General features: G+C 42.4%; 1 protein-coding gene across 2 annotated transcripts in view; it reads left to right on the forward strand.

The window, feature by feature from the left end:
* The window catches only part of TMEM44 (transmembrane protein 44), a 319,479-nt gene that overhangs the window by 148,489 nt on the left and 147,082 nt on the right, over positions 1–23,908 (forward strand). For both annotated transcript variants that reach the window (XM_053710206.1, XM_053710207.1), the window contains exon 7: positions 20,887–21,048. In XM_053710206.1, coding sequence (XP_053566181.1) covers positions 20,887–21,048 — 162 coding nt within the window. The remainder of the gene's footprint in view (positions 1–20,886; positions 21,049–23,908) is intronic.

Below are 23,908 nucleotides of genomic sequence, written 5' to 3' on the forward strand. Positions count from 1 at the left end.
CACGGAGATGGCTTAGAGTTTTTTAGTGTTTAACTGTAGTTTTTCATTATTCAATCAAGAGTTTGTTATTTTCAAATAGTGCTGGTACGTACTATTTACTCAGAAACAGAAAAGAGATGAAGAATTCTGTTTGTATGAGGAAAATGATTTTAGCAACCGTAACTAAAATCCATGGCTGTTCCACACAGGACTGTTGAGAGCAATTAACTTCAGTTGGGGGAACAGTGTGCAGTCTCTTACTGCTTGAGGTATGACACATTCTAACAAGACGATGTAATGCTGGAAGCTGTCATTTTCCCTATGGGATCCGGTAAGCCATGTTTATTACGATTGTAAATAAGGGCTTCACAAGGGCTTATTTAAACTGTAGACTTTTTCTGGGCTAAATCGATTGATTATTAACACATATTTAGCCTTGAGGAATCATTTTATCTGGGTATTTTGATATAATAATATCGGCAGGCACTGTTTTAGACACCTTATTCTTTAGGGGCTTTCCCAAAGCATAGGCAGAGTCTCATTTTCGCGCCGGTGTTGCGCACTTGTTTTTGAGAGGCATGGCATGCAGTCGCATGTGAGAGGAGCTCTGATACTTATAAAAGACTTCTGAAGGCGTCATTTGGTATCGTATTCCCCTTTGGGTTTGGTTGGGTCTCAGCAAAGCAGATACCAGGGACTGTAAAGGGGTTTAAAGCTTAAAACGGCTCCGGTTCCGTTATTTTAAGGGTTAAAGCTTCCAAAATTGGTGTGCAATATTTTCAAAGCTTTAAGACGCTGTGGTGAAAATTTGGTGAATTTTGAACAATTCCTTCATGTTTTTTCGCAATTGCAGTAATAAAGTGTGTTCAGTTTAAAATTTAAAGTGACAGTAACGGTTTTATTTTAAAACGTTTTTTGTACTTTCTGATCAAGTTTATGCCTGTTTAACATGTCTGAACTACCAGATAGACTGTGTTCTGAATGTGGGGAAGCCAGAATTCCTATTCATTTAAATAAATGTGATTTATGTGATAATGACAATGATGCCCAAGATGATTCCTCAAGTGAGGGGAGTAAGCATGGTACTGCATCATTCCCTCCTTCGTCTACACGAGTCTTGCCCACTCAGGAGGCCCCTAGTACATCTAGCGCGCCAATACTCCTTACTATGCAACAATTAACGGCTGTAATGGATAATTCTGTCAAAAACATTTTAGCCAAAATGAACCCTTGTCAGCGTAAGCGTGGCTGCTCTGTTTTAGTTACTGAAGAGCATGACGACGCTGATATTAATATCTCTGAAGGGCCCCTAACCCAATCTGAGGGGGCCAGGGAGGTTTTGTCTGAGGGAGAAATTACTGATTTAGGGAACATTTCTCAGCAGGCTGAATCTGATGTGATTACATTTAAATTTAAATTGGAACATCTCCGCATTTTGCTTAAGGAGGTATTATCCACTCTGGATGATTGTGAAAATTTAGTCATCCCAGAGAAACTATGTAAAATGGACAAGTTCCTAGAGGTGCCGGGGCTCCCAGAAGCTTTTCCTATACCCAAGCGGGTGGCGGACATTGTTAATAAAGAATGGGAAAGGCCCGGTATTCCTTTCGTCCCTCCCCCCATATTTAAAAAATTGTTTCCTATGGTCGACCCCAGAAAGGACTTATGGCAGTCAGTCCCCAAGGTCGAGGGAGCGGTTTCTACTTTAAACAAACGCACCACTATTCCCATAGAGGATAGTTGTGCTTTCAAAGATCCTATGGATAAAAAATTAGAAGGTTTGCTTAAAAAGATGTTTGTTCAGCAGGGTTACCTTCTACAACCCATTTCATGCATTGTCCCTGTCACTACTGCCGCATATTTCTGGTTTGATGAACTGCTTAAGGTGCTCGATAGTGACTCTCCTCCTTATGAGGAGATTATGGACAGAATCAATGCTCTCAAATTGGCTAATTCTTTCACTCTAGACGCCTCTTTGCAATTGGCTAAGTTAGCGGCTAAGAACTCTGGGTTTGCTATTGTGGCGCGCAGAGCGCTTTGGTTGAAATCTTGGTCGGCTGATGCGTCTTCCAAGAACAAGCTACTAAACATTCCTTTCAAGGGGAAAACGTTGTTTGGTCCTGACTTGAAAGAGATTATCTCTGATATCACTGGGGGTAAGGGCCACGCCCTTCCTCAGGATCGGCCTTTCAAGGCAAAAAATAGACCTAATTTTCGTCCCTTTCGTAAAAACGGACCAGCCCAAGGTGCTACGTCCTCTAAGCAAGAGGGTAATACTTCTCAGGCCAAGCCAGCTTGGAGACCAATGCAAGGCTGGAACAAGGGAAAGCAGGCCAAGAAACCTGCCACTGCTACCAAGACAGCATGAAATATTGGCCCCCGATCCGGGACCGGATCTGGTGGGGGGCAGACTCTCTCTCTTCGCTCAGGCTTGGGCAAGAGATGTTCTGGATCCTTGGGCGCTAGAAATAGTCTCCCAGGGTTATCTTCTGGAATTCAAGGGACTTCCCCCAAGGGGGAGGTTCCACAGGTCGCAGTTGTCTTCAGACCACATAAAAAGACAGGCGTTCTTACATTGTGTAGAAGACCTGTTAAAAATGGGAGTGATTCATCCTGTTCCATTAAGAGAACAGGGGATGGGGTTCTACTCCAATCTGTTCATAGTTCCCAAAAAAGAGGGAACGTTCAGACCAATCCTAGATCTCAAGATCTTAAACAAATTTCTCAAGGTCCCATCGTTCAAGATGGAAACCATTCGAACTATCCTTCCTTCCATCCAGGAAGGTCAATTCATGACCACGGTGGATTTAAAGGATGCGTATCTACATATTCCTATCCACAAGGAACATCATCGGTTCCTAAGGTTTGCATTCCTGGACAAACATTACCAGTTCGTGGCGCTTCCTTTCGGATTAGCCACTGCTCCAAGGATTTTCACAAAGGTACTAGGGTCCCTTCTAGCGGTGCTAAGACCAAGGGGCATTGCAGTAGTACCTTACCTGGACGACATTCTGATTCAAGCGTCGTCCCTTCCTCAAGCAAAGGCTCACACGGACATTGTCCTGGCCTTTCTCAGATCTCACGGCTGGAAAGTGAACGTGGAAAAGAGTTCTCTATCCCCGTCAACAAGGGTTCCCTTCTTGGGAACAATTATAGACTCCTTAGAAATGAGGATCTTTCTAACAGAGGCCAGAAAAACAAAGCTTCTGGACTCTTGTCGGATACTTCATTCCGTTCCTCTTCCTTCCATAGCTCAGTGCATGGAAGTGATCGGGTTGATGGTGGCGGCGATGGACATAGTTCCTTTTGCGCGCATTCATCTAAGACCATTACAACTGTGCATGCTCAGTCAGTGGAATGGGGACTATACAGACTTGTCTCCGAAGATACAAGTAAATCAGAGGACCAGAGACTCACTCCGTTGGTGGCTGTCCCTGGACAATCTGTCTCAAGGGATGATGTTCCACAGACCAGAGTGGGTCATTGTCACGACCGACGCCAGTCTGATAGGCTGGGGCGCGGTCTGGGGATCCCTGAAAGCTCAGGGTCTTTGGTCTCGGGAAGAATCTCTTCTACCGATAAATATTCTGGAACTGAGAGCGATATTCAATGCTCTCCAGGCCTGGCCCCAGCTTGCGAGGACCAGGTTCATACGGTTTCAATCAGACAACATGACGACTGTTGCGTACATCAACCATCAGGGGGGAACAAGGAGTTCCCTAGCGATGGAAGAAGTAACCAAAATTATTCTTTGGGCGGAGTCTCACTCCTGCCACCTGTCTGCTATCCACATCCCAGGAGTGGAAAATTGGGAAGCGGATTTTCTGAGTCGGCAGACATTGCATCCGGGGGAGTGGGAACTCCATCCGGAAATCTTTGCCCAAGTCACTCACCTGTGGGGCATTCCAGACATGGATCTGATGGCCTCTCGTCAGAACTTCAAAGTTCCTTGCTACGGGGCCAGATCCAGGGATCCCAAGGCGGCTCTAGTGGATGCACTAGTAGCACCTTGGACCTTCAAACTAGCTTATGTGTTCCCGCCATTTCCTCTCATCCCCAGGCTGATAGCCAGGATCAAGCAGGAGAGGGCGTCGGTGATCTTGATAGCTCCTGCGTGGCCACGCAGGACTTGGTATGCAGATCTGGTGAATATGTCATCGGCTCCACCTTGGAAGCTACCTTTGAGACGAGACCTTCTTGTTCAGGGTCCGTTCGAACATCCGAATCTGGTTTCACTCCAGCTGACTGCTTGGAGATTGAACGCTTGATTTTATCGAAGCGAGGATTCTCAGATTCTGTTATCGATACTCTTGTTCAGGCCAGAAAGCCTGTGACTAGAAAGATTTACCACAAAATTTGGAAAAAATATATCTGTTGGTGTGAATCTAAAGGATTCCCTTGGGACAAGGTTAAGATTCCTAGGATTCTATCCTTCCTTCAAGAAGGATTGGAAAAAGGATTATCTGCAAGTTCCCTGAAGGGACAGATTTCTGCCTTGTCGGTATTACTTCACAAAAAGCTGGCAGCTGTGCCAGATGTTCAAGCCTTTGTTCAGGCTCTGGTTAGAATCAAGCCTGTTTACAAACCTTTGACTCCTCCTTGGAGTCTCAATTTAGTTCTTTCAGTTCTTCAGGGGGTTCCATTTGAACCCTTACATTCCGTTGATATTAAGTTATTATCTTGGAAAGTTTTGTTTTTAGTTGCGATTTCTTCTGCTAGAAGAGTCTCAGAATTATCTGCTCTGCAGTGTTCTCCTCCTTATCTGGTGTTCCATGCAGATAAGGTGGTTTTACGTACTAAACCTGGTTTTCTTCCAAAAGTTGTTTCTAACAAAAACATTAACCAGGAGATTATCGTACCTTCTCTGTGTCCAAAACCAGTTTCAAAGAAGGAACGTTTGTTGCACAATTTGGATGTTGTTCGCGCTCTAAAATTCTATTTAGATGCTACAAAGGATTTTAGACAAACATCTTCCTTGTTTGTTGTTTATTCAGGTAAAAGGAGAGGTCAAAAAGCAACTTCTACCTCTCTCTCTTTTTGGATTAAAAGCATCATCAGATTGGCTTACGAGACTGCCGGACGGCAGCCTCCCGAAAGAATCACAGCTCATTCCACTAGGGCTGTGGCTTCCACATGGGCCTTCAAGAACGAGGCTTCTGTTGATCAGATATGTAGGGCAGCGACTTGGTCTTCACTGCACACTTTTACCAAATTTTACAAGTTTGATACTTTTGCTTCTTCTGAGGCTATTTTTGGGAGAAAGGTTTTGCAAGCCGTGGTGCCTTCCATTTAGGTGACCTGATTTGCTCCCTCCCTTCATCCGTGTCCTAAAGCTTTGGTATTGGTTCCCACAAGTAAGGATGACGCCGTGGACCGGACACACCTATGTTGGAGAAAACAGAATTTATGTTTACCTGATAAATTTCTTTCTCCAACGGTGTGTCCGGTCCACGGCCCGCCCTGGTTTTTTTTTTTTAATCAGGTCTGATATTTTATTTTCTTTAACTACAGTCACCACGGTACCATATGGTTTCTCCTATGCAAATATTCCTCCTTAACGTCGGTCGAATGACTGGGGTAGGCGGAGCCTAGGAGGGATCATGTGACCAGCTTTGCTGGGCTCTTTGCCATTTCCTGTTGGGGAAGAGAATATCCCACAAGTAAGGATGACGCCGTGGACCGGACACACCGTTGGAGAAAGAAATTTATCAGGTAAATATAAATTCTGTTTTACATTAAACAGTTTGTTGATGATACAGTCTGTTGTGTGATTATATCTACAGTATATTTTTAGGTTTATAATGCTGTTTACCATTTAAAGTCTTCATTTCAAAGCTTTAAAAATAATGTATTAGGTGTTACTTATGACAATTTTGAGAGGGGCCTGGAACCTAACTCCCTCACTTCCCATTGATTTACATTATATACTAGGTTTCAATTTACAACAGTTTCAATTTACAACCATTCCTTCTGGAACCTAACCCCAGCGTAAACTGAGGGCTACCTGTATATGTCTTTGGCTATTTTAGCTAGAAGAGCTTTATGGCTTAAATCTTGGAATGCAGATATGACTTTTAAGTCAACGTTGCTATCTCTATCTTTCCAAGGTAATAAATTGTTTGTTCTCAGTTGGATTCTATAATTTCAACTGTCACTGGGGGGGGAAGGGAGCTTTTTTTACCTCTGGATAAAAAATCTAAAGGTAAATTTAGGGTTGCTAACCGTTTTCGTTCCTTTCGTCAGAATAAGGAGCAGAAGCCTGACCCTTCCCCTAAAGGAACGGTTTCCAATTGGAAGCCATCTTCAGTGTGGAATAAATCCAAGCCTTTTAGAAAATCAAAACCAGCCCCCAAGTCCGCATGAAGGTGCGGCCCTCATTCCAGCACAGCTGGTAGGAGGCAGACTACAATTTTTCAAAGATGTTTGTATCAATTCAATCCAAAATCATTGGCTTCAGAACATTGTTTCTCAAGGGAACAGAATAGGTTTCAAAGTAAGACCGCCTGTAAGAAGTTTCTTTCTTTCATGCATTCCAGTGAACCCAGTAAAGGCTCAGGCTTTCCTGAAGTGTGTTTCAGACCTGGAGTCATCTGGGGTAATTGTGCCAGTTCCATATCTGGAACGGGGTCTGGGGTTTTATTCAAATCTGTTCATTGTTCCAAAGAAAGAAAATTCTTTCAGACCAGTTCTGGATCTAAACCTTTTGAATCGAATACCAACATTCAAAATGGTGACTATAAGGACTATTCTGCCTTTTGTTCAGCAAGGGCATTATATGTCCACAATAGACTTACAGGATGCTTATCTTCATATTCCAATTCATCCAGATCACTATCAGTTCCTGAGATTCTCTTTTCTAGACAAGCATTACCAATTTGTTGCTCTTCCTTTTGGCCTAGCAACAGCTCCAAGGATCATTTCAAAGGTTCTTGGTGCCCTACTCTCTGTAATCAGAGAGCGGGGGTATTGCAGTGTTTCCTTATTTGGACGATATCTTGGTACTTGCTCAGTCTTTACATTCTGCAGAATCTCACACGAATCAACTAGTGTTGTTTCTTCAAAAGCATGGTTGGAGGATCAATTGACCAAAGAGTTCCTTGATTCCTCAGACAAAGGTAACCTTTTTAGGATTCCAAATAGATTCAGTATCCATGACTTTGTCTCTAAAAAGACAAAAGACGTTTGAAATTGGTTTCAGCTTGTCGGAACCTTCAGTCTCAGTCATTCCCTTCAGTAGCTATGTGCATGGAAGTTTTAGGTCTCATGACTGCAGCATCGGACGCGATCCCCTTTGCACGTTTTCACATGATACCTCTTCAGCTTTGTATGCTGAACCAATGGTGCAGGGATTATACAAGGATATCACAATTACTATCCTTAAATCCCAATACTCGACTATCTCTGACTTGGTGGTTAGATCACCATCGTATAGTTCAAGGGGCCTCTTTTCATCGTCCAACCTGGACTGTGATCACAACAGATGCAAGTCTTTCAGGTTGGGGAGCTGTCTGGGGGTCTCTGACAGCGCAGGGGGTTTGGAAATCTCAAGAGGCGAGATTACCAATCAATATTTTGGAACTCCGTGCGATTTTCAGAGCTCTTCAGTCCTGGCCTCTTCTTAAGAGAGAACAGTTTATTTGTTTTCAGACAGACAATGTCACAAGCGTGGCGTATGTCAATCATCAAGGTGGGACTCATAGTCCTCAAGCTATAAAAGAAGTATCTTGGATACTTGTATGGGCGGAATCCAGCTCCTGTCTAATCTCTGCGGTCCATATCCCAGGTATAAACAATTGGGAAGCGGATTATCTCAGTCGCCAGAGAATGGTCTCTTCACCTAGATGTGTTTCTTCAGATTGTTCAGATGTGGGGGCCTCCAGAAATAGATCTGATGGCTTCTCATCTAAACAGGAAACTTCCCAGGTATCGGTCCAGGGATCCTCAGGCGGAAGCAGTGGATGCGTTGTCACTTCCTTGGAGTTATCATCCTGCTTATATCTTTCCGCCTCTAGTTCTTCTTCCAAAAGTGATTTCCAAAATCATAATGGAACGTTTATTTGTACTGCTGGTGGCTCCAGCATGGCCACACAGGTTTTGGTATGCGGATCTTGTTCGGATGTCCAGTTGCCAACCTTGGCCACTTCCGTTAAGGCCAGACCTTCTATCTCAAGGTCTATTTTTCCATCAGTATCTCAAATCATTAAATTTTAAGGTATGGAGATTGAACGCTTAGTGCTTAGTCATAGAGGTTTCTCTGACTCAGTGATTAATACTAAGTTGCAGGCTCGCAAATCTGTGTCTAGAAAGATTTACTACAGAGTTTGGAAGACTTACATTTCATGGTGTTCTTCTTATAAATTCTCTTGGCATTCTTTTAGAATTCCTAGAATTTTACAGTTTCTTCAGGATGGTTTGGATAAGGGTTTGTCTGCAAGTTCCTTGAAAGGACAAATCTCTGCTCTTTCTGTTCTATTTCACAGAAAAATTGCTAATCTTCCTGACATTCGTTGTTTCGTACTGGCTTTGGTTCGTATCAAGCCTGTCATTAAGTCAATTTCTCCTCTTTGGAGTCTTAATTTGGTTTTGAGAGCTTTACAGGCTCCTCCGTTTGAGCCTATGCATTCTCTGGACATTAAATTACTTTCTTGGAAAGTATTGTTTCTTTTGGCCATCTCTTCAGCTAGAAGAGTTTCTGAATTATCTGCTCTTTCTTGTGAATCTCCTTTTCTGATTTTTCATCAGGATAAGGCGGTTTTGCGGACTTCATTTAAATTTTTACCTAAAGTTGTGAATTCCATCAACATTAGTAGAGAAATTGTTGTCCCTTCGTTGTGTCCTAATCCTAAGAATTCTTTGGAAAGATCTTTACATTCTTTGGATGTGGTTAGAGCTTTAAAATATTATGTTGAAGCTACTAAAGATTTCAGAAAGACTTCTAGTCTATTTGTTATCTTTTCTGGTTCTAGGAAAGGTCAGAAGGCTTCTGCCATTTCTTTGGCTTCTTGGTTAAAGCTTTTGATTCATCATGCTTATTTGGAGTCGGGTAAATCCCCGCCTCAGAGGATTACAGCTCATTCTACTAGGTCAGTTTCTACTTCCTGGGCTTTTAAGAATGAAGCTTCTGTTGATCAGATTTGCAAAGCAGCAACTTGGTCTTCTTTGCATACCTTTACTAAGTTTTACCATTTTGATTTTTTCTCTTCTTCAGAAGCAGTTTTTGGTAGAAAAGTTCTTCAGGCAGCTGTTTGTTTGATTCTTCTGCTTATAATTTCAGTTTTTTTCATTATAAGATTTAAACTTTTGATTTGGGTTGTGGATTAATTTTTCAGCGGAATTGGCTGTCTTTATTTTTATCCCTCCCTCTCTAGTGACTCTTGCGTGGAGTTCCACATCTTGGGTATTTGCTATCCCATACGTCACTAGCTCATGGACTCTTGCCAATTACATGAAAGAAAACAGAATTTATGTAAGAACTTACCTGATAAATTAATTTCTTTCATATTGGCAAGAGTCCATGAGGCCCACTCTTTTCTCTTGTTAGGTGTATCCAGTCCACGGATCATCCATTACTTGTGGGATATTCTCCTTCCCAACAGGAAGTTGCAAGAGGATCATCCACAGCAGAGCTGCTATATAGCTCCTCCCCTAACTGCCATATCCAGTCATTCTCTTGCAAGCTCTCAACATAGCTGGAGCCCAGGCGTGGGCAAGAGATGTTCAGGATCCCTGGGCGTTGGAGATCATATCTCAGGGATATCTTCTGGACTTCAAAGCTTCCCCCCCACAAGGGAGATTTCACCTTTCGAGATTATCTGTAAACCAGATAAAGAAAGAGGCATTCTTACGCTGTGTGCAAGACCTCCTAATAATGGGAGTGATCCATCCAGTTCCACAGATGGAACAAGGACAGGGATTTTATTCAAATCTGTTTGTGGTTCCCAAAAAAGAGGGAACCTTCAGACCAATTTTGGATCTAAAGATCTTAAACAAATTCCTCAGAGTTCCATCGTTTAAAATGGAAACTATTCGGACAATCCTACCTATGATCCAGGAGGGTCAGTACATGACCACATTGGATTTCAAGGATGCTTACCTTCACATACCGATTCACAAAGATCATCATCGGTTCCTAAGGTTTGCCTTTCTAGACAGGCATTACCAGTTTGTGGCTCTTCCCTTCGGGTTAGCTACAGCCCCAAGAATTTTTACAAAGGTTCTGGGGTCTCTTCTGGCGGTCCTAAGACCACGGGGCATAGCAGTGGCCCCTTATCTAGAAGACATCCTGATACAGGCGTCAAACTTCCAACTTGCCAAATCTCATACGGACATAGTGTTGGCATTTCTGAGGTCGCATGGGTGGAAAGTGAACAAGGGAAAGAGTTCTCTATCACCCCTCACAAGGGTTTCCTTCCTAGGAACTCTGATAGATTCTGTAGAAATGAAAATTTACCTGACGGAGTCCAGGTTATCAAAGCTTCTAAATTCCTGCCGTGTTCTTCACTACATTCCGCGCCCTTCGGTGGCTCAGTGCATGGAAGTGATCGGCTTAATGGTAGCGGCGATGGACATAGTGCCATTTGCGCGCCTACATCTCAGACCGCTGCAATTATGCATGCTCAGTCAGTGGAATGGGGATTACACAGATTTGTCCCCTCTGCTAAATCTGGATCAAGAGACCAGAGATTCTCTTCTCTGGTGGCAATCTCAGGTCCATCTGTCCAAAGGTATGACCTTTCGCAGGCCAGATTGGACAATTGTAACAACAGATGCCAGCCTTCTAGGTTGGGGTGCAGTCTGGAATTCCCTGAAGGCTCAGGGATCGTGGACTCAGGAGGAGAAACTCCTCCCAATAAATATTCTGGAGTTAAGAGCAATATCCATTGCTCTTCTAGCTTGGCCTCAGTTAGCAACCCTGAGGTTCATCAGATTTCAGTCGGACAACATCACGACTGTGGCTTACATCAACCATCAAGGGGGGACCAGGAGCTCCCTAGCGATGTTAGAAGTCTCCAAGATAATTCGCTGGGCAGAGACTCACTCTTGCCATCTATCAGCGATCCATATCCCAGGTGTAGAGAACTGGGAGGCGGATTTTCTAAGTCGTCAGACTTTTCATCTGGGGGAGTGGGAACTCCATCCGGAGGTGTTTGCTCAATTGGTTCATCGTTGGGGCACACCAGAATTGGATCTCATGGCGTCTCGCCAGAACGCCAAGCTTCCTTGTTACGGATCCAGGTCCAGGGACCCAGAAGCGACGCTGATAGATGCTCTAGCAGCACCGTGGTTCTTCAACCTGGCTTATGTGTTTCCACCGTTTCCTCTGCTCCCTCGACTGATTGCCAAAATCAAACAGGAGAGAGCATCGGTGATCTTGATCGCGCCTGCGTGGCCACGCAGGACCTGGTATGCAGACCTGGTGGACATGTCATCCTTTCCACCTTGGCCTCTGCCTCTGAGACAAGACCTTCTACTACAAGGTCCTTTCAATCATCCAAATCTAATTTCTCTGAGACTGACTGCCTGGAGATTGAACGCTTGATTTTATCAATGCGTGGCTTCTCTGAGTCAGTCATTGATACCTTAATACAGGCACGAAAGCCTGTAACCAGGAAAATCTACCATAAGATATGGCGCAAATATCTTCATTAGTGTGAATCCAAGAATTACTCATGGAGTAAGGTTAGGATTCCTAGGATATTGTCCTTTCTCCAAGAGGGTTTGGATAAAGGATTATCAGCTAGTTCTTTAAAGGGACAGATTTCTGCTCTGTCTATCCTTTTGCACAAGCGTCTGGCAGAGGTTCCAGACGTCCAGGCATTTTGTCATTCTTTGGTTAGAATTAAGCCTGTGTTTAAACCGGTTGCTCCTCCATGGAGCTTAAACTTGATTCTTAAGGTTCTTCAAGGAGTTCCGTTTGAACCCCTTCATTCCATTGATATCAAACTTTTATCTTGGAAAGTTCTGTTTTTGATGGCTATTTCCTCGGCTCGTAGAGTCTCTGAGTTATCAGCTTTACAATGTGATTCTCCTTATCTGATTTTCCATACAGATAAAGTAGTTCTGCGTACAAAACCTGGGTTTTACCTAAGGTAGTTTCCAACAAGAATATCAATCAAGAGATTGTTGTTCCATCATTGTGTCCTAATCCTTCTTCAAAGAAGGAACGTCTTTTACATAATTTGGACGTAGTCCGTGCTTTAAAGTTTTACTTACAAGCGACTAAAGATTTTCGTCAAACATCTTCCCTGTTTGTTGTTTACTCTGGACAGAGGAGAGGTCAAAAGGCTTCGGCAACCTCTCTTTCTTTTTGGCTTCGGAGCGTAATATGCTTAGCCTATGAGACTGCTGGACAGCAGCCCCCTGAAAGGATTACAGCTCATTCTACTAGAGCTGTGGCTTCCTCCTGGGCCTTTAAAAATGAGGCTTCTGTTGAACAGATTTGCAAAGCGGCGACTTGGTCTTCGCTTCATACCTTTTCAAAATTTTACAAATTTGATACTTTTGCTTCTTCGGAGGCTATTTTTGGGAGAAAGGTTCTACAGGCAGTGGTCCCTTCCGTTTAAGTACCTGCCTTGTCCCTCCCTTCATCCGTGTACTTTAGCTTTGGTATTGGTATCCCACAAGTAATGGATGATCCGTGGACTGGATACACCTAACAAGAGAAAACATAATTTATGCTTACCTGATAAATTTATTTCTCTTGTGGTGTATCCAGTCCACGGCCCGCCCTGTCCTTTTAAGGCAGGTCTAAATTTTAAACTACAGTCACCACTGCACCCTATGGTTTCTCCTTTCTTGGCTAGTTTCGGTCGAATGACTGGATATGGCAGTTAGGGGAGGAGCTATATAGCAGCTCTGCTGTGGGTGATCCTCTTGCAACTTCCTGTTGGGAAGGAGAATATCCCACAAGTAATGGATGATCAGTGGACTGGATACACCACAAGAGAAATACATTTATCAGGTAAGCATAAATTATGTTTTTGTGGTGGTTATGATTTTTGTATAAAGCACAATTATTCCAATTCCTTGTTGATGCTTTTACTCCTTTCTTATCACCCCACTTCTTGGCTATTTTTTAAACTGAATTGTGGGTGTGGTGGGGGGGGTGTATTTATAGCCATTTTGAGGTTTGGGAAACTTTGCCCCTCCTGGTAGGAATGTATATCCCATACGTCACTAGCTCATGGACTCTTGCCAATATGAAAGAAATGAATTTATCAGGTAAGTTCTTACATAAATTATGGTGTTTTTTCCAGCACAGGAATACACATTTTTCAAAAATTAAATAATTTGAATGCTTTTTTTAAAATGCCATATTTTATAAGAAAAGAAAATACCCACTTTAAACAGTTTAATTGTAATGAAAGTAGGGTTTTATGGGAAGGGCACATCATTGCACCACATCTTACTGGTTTAAAAATATTAATCTAAAACCTTCAATTTGTTGTCTCATTACCATTACCTTCACCTACCATCTATATATTCTAGCATCCGGTTAAAGCTACAGTCACCATTCTGTATTGTTAGAATATGCTGTCAGGATCATTAAAGTGTCAGTAAACATTAAAATTAATGTTATATAATTCTGCACATAATGCAGAATTATATATCATTATATTAGCGCAAACGTTTTAAAACAAAATTTCCCCTTTGAATTTTAAAAAAACCCTGCTGTTTTACAGACCCGCTCTCTGTGATCTTCTGAGCGGGTCTGTTTTTTTTTCAAACAGCGCATCGGGCCAGCTGTATAGTCACAGCCCGGCCCGACCGCGCCATAGCACTAAGTGCAGCAACAAACAAATACAGTCGTACTATATTTTTTACTTCCTCTTAACTAAAAAAGCAGTGTTGTTTTAAAGTGACATTCCAGACAAAATTGGAATTCACACGGGTGCATTTCACTTTTGAATATAATCATTTTTGCAATATACATGAATTTTCAAAAATGCTTCTAATAAAAGCTATAGCTATTTCTTTTCTAAGATATGGAGAGTCCACAACGTCATTCAATTACTAGTGGGAATATTGCTCCTGGCCAGCAGAAGGAGGCAAAGAGCACCACAGCAAAGCTGAAAAATGTCACTCCCCTACCCATAATCCCCAGTCATTCTCTTTGCCTCTGTCAATGGAGGAGGTGAAGTTTGGTGTCTGAAGAAAATTGGATTTTTTTTGTTACAAGCAAGATTTTTGGGTATAGCTGTAGTCCACCTCAATCTCTGCAGTAGAGTAGTGGTGGCTTTTTTAGCAGTTAGGAACTTGGGAGGTGGGCCTTGCTCTCTTTTCCTAACATATTTTCTGCCCATGGTATAGAAAGCCAGAGTAGGTTAACTCTGTTCATTCTTTTTCTACAGGTCTCTGTCCTTTCATACCTTGTGAGCTGTTGTCCTGCCTGACAGTTGGATTGCAGGTAAGTGCTTTTGTCTTCTAGGGATTGAAGACTTTCACTTCTAAGGACTTTGTCTGTATTTTATGTTTGGGACTTTTTATATCACTGATTTGGGATATTTATAGGCATGGTGAATAAATATTAACCTTTTTTATTTTTTGTGGCTCTTATATGGGGGGGGGGGTATGTTTGTTCCTAGGTCACATAAGATTTTTCTTTATAGGGTTCAATGTAGGAATGTTTGTTGTGAATTTTTAAACTTTCAGTGTGCCATTCTGGGCTTACAGCTGCAACGGCTTTTTGCGGGGGGGTTTTTGTAACTGTTTTTAACCGCCTTTCACTAGATAGGGGCGTGTTCTATGACGCTTTTAGTATAACTGGATCAGAAGCGCGCACTTTTCTCGTTTGCTGCGCTGTCTCTGATCGAGGTCATGTGAACCGCTCTTCCGCATTCAGTAAGTGAAGCGGCGTCTTCCTGCCGACATCTCCTGTTGAAGCTGGATTGTTGGGTTCAGTAGGTGAATCCTGTGTCTTATTTCGCTGCTTGTTTTACGGCTGGAGGTCTGGTAGGGCGCCTCAGTTGTAGCTGAGGTATAGAGCCTACTTATACGTATTTTATATTTTTTGTATAGCGTTCTGAGGACACAGATTGGGGGGATTATTTAAAGTGACATTATTTGATTTAACTTATTTTGTCTTTTTATATATTATGGAGGTGGATCAAGATTTCCCTCCCTTGTGATAAATGTTTGTGTCTGGAGAAACAGATTGTTTTGCCTATGTAATTCTGTGATGCTTGTTTAGCTAAATGTAAAGATAAATTGTTATCCTCTGAGCCCAATAAAGTCTCTCAGGATGATGCTGTTGAGACTAAGCCACAGCTTTCTCCTCAAACGTCCCAAGCCACTATGGCATCACATGCAGTGCCCTGCAGTTCCTCTCAACCTCCTGGAGGAGTATATTTGCCTGCTGCATTATCTGCTTTTCCTGTATTGAGAAAACGCAAGAAGAAAACGAAACATTTAGATAGTAAGGTATCTGTTTCTGCTGCTGATACGCAGGTTGTCCTCCCTCATAAGTCTGGTGGGTCGGTTTCCTCGGCGACCTCTGAGGTGGTGAAATCTCAGATTTAGACAGTGTAAATCCTTTGCCTGATTCTGAAGAAGTTAATTTCAGATTTAAGCTTGCACACCTTTGGGTATTGTTAAAGGAGGTATTGGCTACTTTGGACGACTCAGATTCATCTGTCTTTGTCTACCCTAAAAAATCTAGTAAACTTATTAGATACTATGATGTTCCTTCCTCTGTGGAAGAGTTTCCTGTTCCATACTGTGTAACGGAGATTATTTCACAGGAATGGGAGAAGTCAGGGATTCCTTTTTCCCCATTTCCTGTTTTTAAAAAGATGTTTCCTGTTGCCGACTCCATTAAGGACTCTTGGCACACGGTGCCTAAAGTAGAAGGGGCTATTTCTACTCTGGCTAAGAGAACTACGATCCCTATAGAGGATAGCTGTTCTTTTAAGTATCCCATGGACAAGAAGCTGGAGGCTTATTTGAAGAAGATGTATGTTCATCAGGGTCTTCAATGGCAACCTACAGTTTGTATTGACACAGTAGCTAGTGCTGCATCTTATTGGTGCGATGCTTTGTCTGAATCTATTTTAGAGGAGACTCCATTGGAGGAAATCCAAGATAGGGTTAAGGCTCTTAAATTAGCCAATTCCTTTATTTCTGATGCTAACATGCAAGGTATTAAACTGGGAGCCAAGATGTCTGGCTTTACTGTCCTATCCCGCGGGGCTTTGTGGTTAAAATCTTGGTCAGCTGATGTAACCTCCAAGCTTCTGGCGCTTCCTTACAAGGGTAAAACCTTGTTTGGACCTAGTCTGGCAGAAATAATTTCTGAGATTACAGGTGGAAAAGGGTCTTTTCTACCACAAGACAAAAAGAATAGGTCTAAAGGACATCAAAGTAATTTTCGTTCCTTTCGTAATTTCAGATGTCAAAAGTCTTCCTCTTCCTCTCTCAAGCAGGAACAGTCCAAGTCTTCTTGGAAACCCAATCAGTATTGGAATAAGGGGAAGCAGTCAAAGAAGCCCGCATCTGATTCTAAGTCAGCATGAAGGCTCTGTCCCCGGTCCGGGATCGGATCAAGTGGGGGGCAGACTTTCTCTGTTTTATCAAGCCTGGATAAGAAATGTCCCAGATCCTTGGGCTGTGGACATAGTATCTCAGGGGTACAAAATAGAATTCAAATCTCTTCTTCCCAAAGGCAGGTTCCACCTTTTTAAGATTATCTGTAAATCGGGTAAAAAGAGAGGCATTCTTGAACTGCGTTCAGGACCTTTCGTCCTTGGGAGTGATTGTTCCAGTTCCTATAAGGGAACAGGGTCTAGGATTTTATTCAAATTTGTTTGTGGTTCCCAAAAAAAAGAGTTTCTTTTCGACCCATTTTAGACCTAAAGTTTCTCAGGGTGCCATCCTTCAAAATGGAAACCATTCATTCCATTCTTCCTTTGGTCCAAGAGGGTCAGTTCATGATGACCATAGACCTAAAGGATGCGTATCTTCATGTTCCTATCCACAGGGATCATCACAAGTTCCTGAGCTTTACCTTTCTGGACAAACATTTTCAGTTTGTGGCTCTTCCGTTTAGCCTTGCCACAGCTCCCAAAATTTTCTCAAAGGTTTTGGGGGCTCTTTTGGCAGTAGTCAGGTCTCAGGGAATTGCAGTGGCGCCCTACTTGGACAACATTTTGGTTTAGGCACCATCTTTTCAACAAGCAAACTCACACAGAGATCTAGTTGTCTTTTCTACATTCCCACAAATGAAAAGTGAATCTGGAAAAGAGTTCCCTTGTTCCAGCTACAAGGGTGGTTTTCTTAGGGACCATTATAGATTCCCCATCTATGATGATTTTTCTGACTTAGGTCAGAAAATCCAAAATTCTCTCTTCTTGCCTCTCTCTTCAGTCTTCTGTTCGGCCATCAGTGGCTCAATGTATGGAGGTAATTGGTCTGATGGTCGCTTCCATGGACATCATTCCCTTTGCTTGATTCCATTTGAGAGCTCTGCAATTATGCATGCTCAGACAATGGAACGGAGATCATGCGGCTCTGTCTCAGAGGATAGATCTGGATCAGTCAACAAGAGACTCTCTTCCGTGGTGGTTTTCTCAGGAGCATCTGTCTCTGGACACATGCTTCCAGAGACATTCTTGGAAGATTGTGACCACGGACGCCAGCCTGCTAGGCTGGGGAGCAGTCTGGGACTTGTTAAAGGCACAGGGACTTTGGACTCAGGAGTCTGCTCTTCCCATAAACATCTTGGAGTTGAGAGCAATTTTCAATGCTCTGATTGCTTGGCCTCAGTTGTCCTTAGCCCAGTTTATCAGATTCCAGTCAGACAACATCACCTCAGTGGCTTACATCAACCACCAGGGAGGAACCCGGAGTTCTTTAGCCATGAAGGAGGTGGCATGGATTATTCAGTGCGCAGAAGTTCACAATTGTTGTCTATCTGCCATCCACATCCAGGAGTGGACAACTGGGAAGTGGATTTCTTGAGCAGACAGAATTTTCATCCCGGGGAGTGGGCTCTCCATCCTGAGGTGTTCTCCAGGTTGACCCTCAAATGGGGGGGTGCCGGAGTTGGATCTGATGGTGTCTCAGCAGAACACCAAACTTCTAAGGTACGGTTCAAGGTCAAGAGATCCGCAGGCTGCTCTGATAGATGCTCTGGCGGCTCCTTGGGTTTTCGGTCTAGTATTTCTGTTTCCTCCGTTTGTGCTACTTCCACGAGTCATCAAACAGGAGAGAGTGTCTGTAATTCTTATAGCTCCTGCATGGCCTCGCAGGATCTGGTATGCAGACCTGGTGAAGATGTCATCTCTGCCACATTGGAGGTTACCTCTGAGGAAGGACCTTCTAAATTCAGGGTCCTTTCCATCATTAAAAATCTTGTTTCTCTGAAGCTGACTGCTTGGAGATTGAACGCTTAGTTCTTGCTAAGCGTGCGTTTTCTGAGTTGGTCATTGGGACCATGCTGCAGGCTCGCAAGCCTATAACTTGTAAAATGTACTATAAGGTATGGTGTAAACACATTTTATTGGTGTGAATTGATGGGCTACTCTTGGAGTAGGGTCAGGATTCCTAGAATTTTGTCTTTTCTCCAGGAAGGTCTAGAGAAAGGGTTGTCAGTCAGTTCTCTGAAGGGTCAGATTTCTGCTTTATCTATTTTGCTACATAAGCGCCTGGCGGATGTGCCAGATGTTCAATCTTTTTGTCAGGCCTTGGTCAGAATCAGGCCTGTATTTAAACCTGTTACTCCTCCTTGGAGCCTTAATCTTGTTCTTAAAGTTTTGCAGCAGGTTTCGTTTGATCCTATGCATTCCATAGATATTAAGTTATTATCTTGGAAGGTTTTGTTTCTTGTTGCTATCTCTTCTGCTCGGAGAGTTTTATAACTCTCAGCTTTGCAGTGTGATTCGCCTTACCTTATCTTTCATGTGGATAAGGTGGTTCTTCATACTAAATTGGGTTTTCTCCCTGAAGTGGTTTCGGTTAAAAATATTAATCAGGAAATTGTTGTTCCTTCTCTCTGTCCTAATCCTTCTCATAAGGGGTGTCTGTTGCACAACTTGGATGTTGTGCGTGCTCTAAAATTCTATTTACACGCGGCTAAGGATTTTCGTCAGTCTTCTGCCCTGTTTGTTTGTTTTTCTAGAAAACGCAAGGGTCAGAAGGCTACTGTTACTTCTCTTTCCTTCTGGTGTAGAAGTATGATTCGTCTTGCTTATGAGACTGCTGGTCAGCAGCCTCCTGAGAGAATTACGGCTCATTTCACTAGGGCTGTCTCCTCTTCTTGAGCTTTCAAAAATGAAGCTTCTGTGGAACAGATTTGCAAGGCTGCCAATTGGTCTTTTCTGCATACTTTTTCCAAATTTTCCAAATTCGATACTTTTGCCTCAGCTGAGGCTTCTTTTGGGAGAAAGGTTCTTCAAGCAGTGGTGCCTTCTGTTTAAGTCTGCCTGTCTTGTTCTCCCTCCCTTTTCATTCTGTGTTCTCTGGCTTGGGTATTGATTCCCACTAGTAATTGAATGACGTCGTGGACTCTCCATATCTTAGGAAAGAAAACAAAATGTATGCTTACCTGATAAATTTCTTTCTTTCCTGATATTCCTTTTAGACCGTTATTTTTGTCTAAATCTCAGGCACCTCTACACCTTTGTTATTCCTTTTTCCATTTGGTCGAATGACTGGGAATTATGGGTAGGGGAGTGACATTTAACAGCTTTGCTGTGGTGCTCTTTGCCTCCTCCTGCTGGCCAGGAGCAATATTCCCACTAGTAATTGAATGATGTTGTGGACTCTCCATATCTGGAAAGAAAGAACTTCATCAGTTAAGCATAAATTTTGTTTTCAAGAGTGTACTTAAAGGGACAGTCTAGTTAAAATAAACTTTCATTATTCAGGTAGGGCATTTAAAACAACTTTCCATTTTACTTTTAGCATCAAATTTGCTTTGTTCTCTTGGTATTCTTAGTTGAAAGCTAAACCTAGGTAGACTCATATGCTAATTTCTAAGCCCTTGAAGGCCACCTCTTATCTGAATGCATTTGACCGTTTTTCACAAAATGTACTAGTGACATTTATAATACACAAAATGATCGTGCTATTTTCCACATACACAGCCACACCTCGCCAATGTATCTGAAATGTGTTATGTAAATGTTATCTTCCGCTTTGGGAACAGAAGCGTGTCCTGCATATATCCATCTATATATTTCCTTCCCCGTGTTCACTCTCACCTTGAGAGAAAGTCACCTGACAGGGTGCTGTAAAATATTTAAATACTCCCACAGACTTAAAAGCACTCTTTGGACTTACATCAGCAAATGTAACTTTTATTGTAACGTTTCAGGACCACACGTGTCCCTTCTTCTTTAGGGTCTATAAGTTTGGTGAATATAACCGTTTTGTGTATTATAAATGTCACTTGTACACTTTTCATGTAATAAGCTGAGATATCATCACCCGCGCATGCGCGCATATACTGGCCGCAGCAAAATCCGACAGAACAATTTCTTTGTCAGTTTGCTACCTCTCACTGTGCATGCTGCTGATGACATCATCGCATTCCACACATTTCCTTTTAACATATGAGGAGTGTGATTAAGTAATACTGAGCATGCGTGCTGAGAGGTAGCAAATTCTGACAAGGGAGCAAAATTTGGCCTTAGTGTACTTTTATGGAAAGGAGCTACATTTTAATCAATGATGTCAAGAAAAAGAGGTAAAGTAAATTGGATTTTTTTTCTTGTTCACTCTTTCTGAAACATTGAAGTTTAATTTTGACTTTTATGTAAAAAAAAACCCCAGAACTTTTTCAGTGCCTTTGAAAATTAACCAATTAATGTGGCCCTAGGCCTAATAATATAGGGCTGAAATTATATGGTTTATTGATACCTAGTAGTTGAGGTATCTTGAAGTATTTTTGCTTAACATTCGCATATGCAGCTCACATTTTTGTCTTGTATGATGAAAAATAAACTGGTTCGTCAGATGGGATTTGTAGTAGAAGCCATGGGCACCACAGACACCTGTGAGCTTCTGACTCATGATGATGATGATGATGAGGTGACAACAAAAGATGGTCACAAGGTGCCAGAGGAACAAGAGGTTGGTTATAAAGTAACTTCTATTAATACTGCAAGATAGTAATATGCACATTTGTATGTAGTCCACTTAATGATGTTATGTAGCTCATAAAACAAGGTAATCCATGGCATGGCTAGCTGGGTTTGATTTTACCACAGTAAAGAAAAGACGGCTTGTAAGTAAGCAGGAGATTTCACTACTAAATAAAGCCACTACAAGTCTACAATATCAAGTGCATCTAAACACCATTCTGCTTGTGGCATACACATGCTAGTTACCCTAAGATATGACGTAAACCAAAGGAAAAATACAAAAGGTTTATTAAAATATATTTCTCCAACATAGGTGTGTCCGGTCCACGGCGTCATCCTTACTTGTGGGATATTCTCTTCCCCAACAGGAAATGGCAAAGAGCCCAGCAAAGCTGGTCACATGATCCCTCCTAGGCTCCGCCTTCCCCAGTCATTCTCTTTGCCGTTGTACAGGCAACATCTCCACGGAGATGGCTTAGAGTTTTTTGGTGTTTAACTGTAGTTTTTATTATTCAATCAAGAGTTTGTTATTTTAAAATAGTGCTGGTATGTACTATTTACTCTGAAACAGAAAAGAGATGAAGATTTCTGTTTGTAAGAGGAAAATGATTTTAGCAACCGTTACTAAAATCGATGGCTGTTTCCACACAGGACTGTTGAGAGGAATTAACTTCAGTTGGGGGAAACAGTGAGCAGACTTTTGCTGCTTGAGGTATGACACATTTCTAACAAGACGATGTAATGCTGGAAGCTGTCATTTTCCCTATGGGATCCGGTAAGCCATTTTTATTACATAAAGAAAAAAAGGGCTTCACAAGGGCTTTTAAGACTGTAGACATTTTCTGGGCTAAAACGATTTATATATAAGCATATTTTATACTCCATAGCCTTGAGGAATTATTTTAATCTTGGGAATTATGTAAAATAACCGGCAGGCACTGTATTGGACACCTTATTCTCTAGGGGCTTTCCCTAATCATAGGCAGAGTCTCATTTTCGCGCCTCTATTGCGCACTTGTTTTTGGGAAGCATGACATGCAGATGCATGTGTGAGGAGCTCTGATACATAGAAAAGACTTTCTGAAGGCGTCATTTGGTATCGTATTCCCCTTTGGGCTTGGTTGGGTCTCAGCAAAGCAGATACCAGGGACTGTAAAGGGGTTAAATAGAAAAACGGCTCCGGTTCCGTTATTTTAAGGGTTAAAGCTTCAAAATTTGGTGTGCAATATTTTTAAGGCTTTAAGACACTGTGGTGAAATTTTGGTGAATTTTGAACAATTCCTTCATACTTTTTCACATTTGCAGTAATAAAGTGTGTTCAGTTTAAAATTTAAAGTGACAGTAACGGTTTTATTTTAAAACGTTTTTTGTACTTTGTTATCAAGTTTATGCCTGTTTAACTGTCTGAACTACCAGATAGACTGTGTTCTGTATGTGGGGAAGCCAAGGTTCCTTCTCATTTAAATAGATGTGATTTATGTGACACAAAATTTAGAGAAAATGATGCCCAAGATGATTCCTCAAGTGAGGGGAGTAAGCATGGTACTGCATCATCCCCTCCTTCGTCTACACCAGTCTTGCCCACACAGGAGGCCCCTAGTACATCTAGTGCGCCAATACTCCTTACTATGCAACAATTAACGGCTGTAATGGATAATTCTATCAAAAACATTTTAGCCAAAATGCCCACTTATCAGCGAAAGCGCGACTGCTCTGTTTTAGAAAATACTGAAGAGCATGAGGACGCTGATGATATTGGTTCTGAAGTGCCCCTACACCAGTCTGAGGGGGCCAGGGAGGTTTTGTCTGAGGGAGAAATTTCAGATTCAGGGAAAATTTCTCAACAAGCTGAACCTGATGTGATTACATTTAAATTTAAATTGGAACATCTCCGCGCTCTGCTTAAGGAGGTGTTATCTACTCTGGATGATTGTGAGAATTTGGTCATTCCAGAGAAATTATGTAAAATGGACAAGTTCCTAGAGGTCCCGGGGCCCCCCGAAGCTTTTCCTATACCCAAGCGGGTGGCGGACATTGTAAATAAAGAATGAGAAAGGCCCGGTATACCTTTCGTCCCTCCCCCCATATTTAAGAAATTGTTTCCTATGGTCGACCCCAGAAAGGACTTATGGCAGACAGTCCCCAAGGTCGAGGGGGCGGTTTCTACTCTAAACAAACGCACCACTATACCCATAGAAGATAGTTGTGCTTTCAAAGATCCTATGGATAAAAAATTAGAGGGTTTGCTTAGAAAGATGTTTGTTCAGCAAGGTTACCTTCTACAACCAATTTCATGCATTGTTCCTGTCACTACAGCAGCGTGTTTCTGGTTCGATGAACTAGAAAAGGCGCTCAATAAAAATTCTTCTTATGAGGAGATTATGGACAGAATTCATGCTCTCAAATTGGCTAATTCTTTCACCCTAGACGCCACTTTGCAATTGGCTAGGTTAGCGGCGAAAAATTCTGGTTTTGCTATTGTGGCGCGCAGAGCGCTTTGGCTAAAATCTTGGTCAGCGGATGCGTCTTCCAAGAACAAATTGCTTAACATTCCTTTCAAGGGGAAAACGCTGTTTGGCCCTGACTTGAAAGAGATTATTTCTGATATCACTGGGGGCAAGGGCCACGCCCTTCCTCAGGATAGGTCTTTCAAGGCCAAAAATAAACCTAATTTTCGTCCCTTTCGCAGAAACGGACCAGCCCCAAGTGCTACGTCCTCTAAGCAAGAGGGTAATACTTCTCAAGCCAAGCCAGCCTGGAGGCCAATGCAAGGCTGGAACAAAGGAAAGCAGGCCAAGAAACCTGCCACTGCTACTAAGACAGCATGAGATGTTGGCCCCCGATCCGGG

The sequence above is a fragment of the Bombina bombina genome, chromosome 4, assembly GCF_027579735.1.
Source record: "Bombina bombina isolate aBomBom1 chromosome 4, aBomBom1.pri, whole genome shotgun sequence".
In the NCBI taxonomy this organism is placed as follows: domain Eukaryota; kingdom Metazoa; phylum Chordata; class Amphibia; order Anura; family Bombinatoridae; genus Bombina; species Bombina bombina.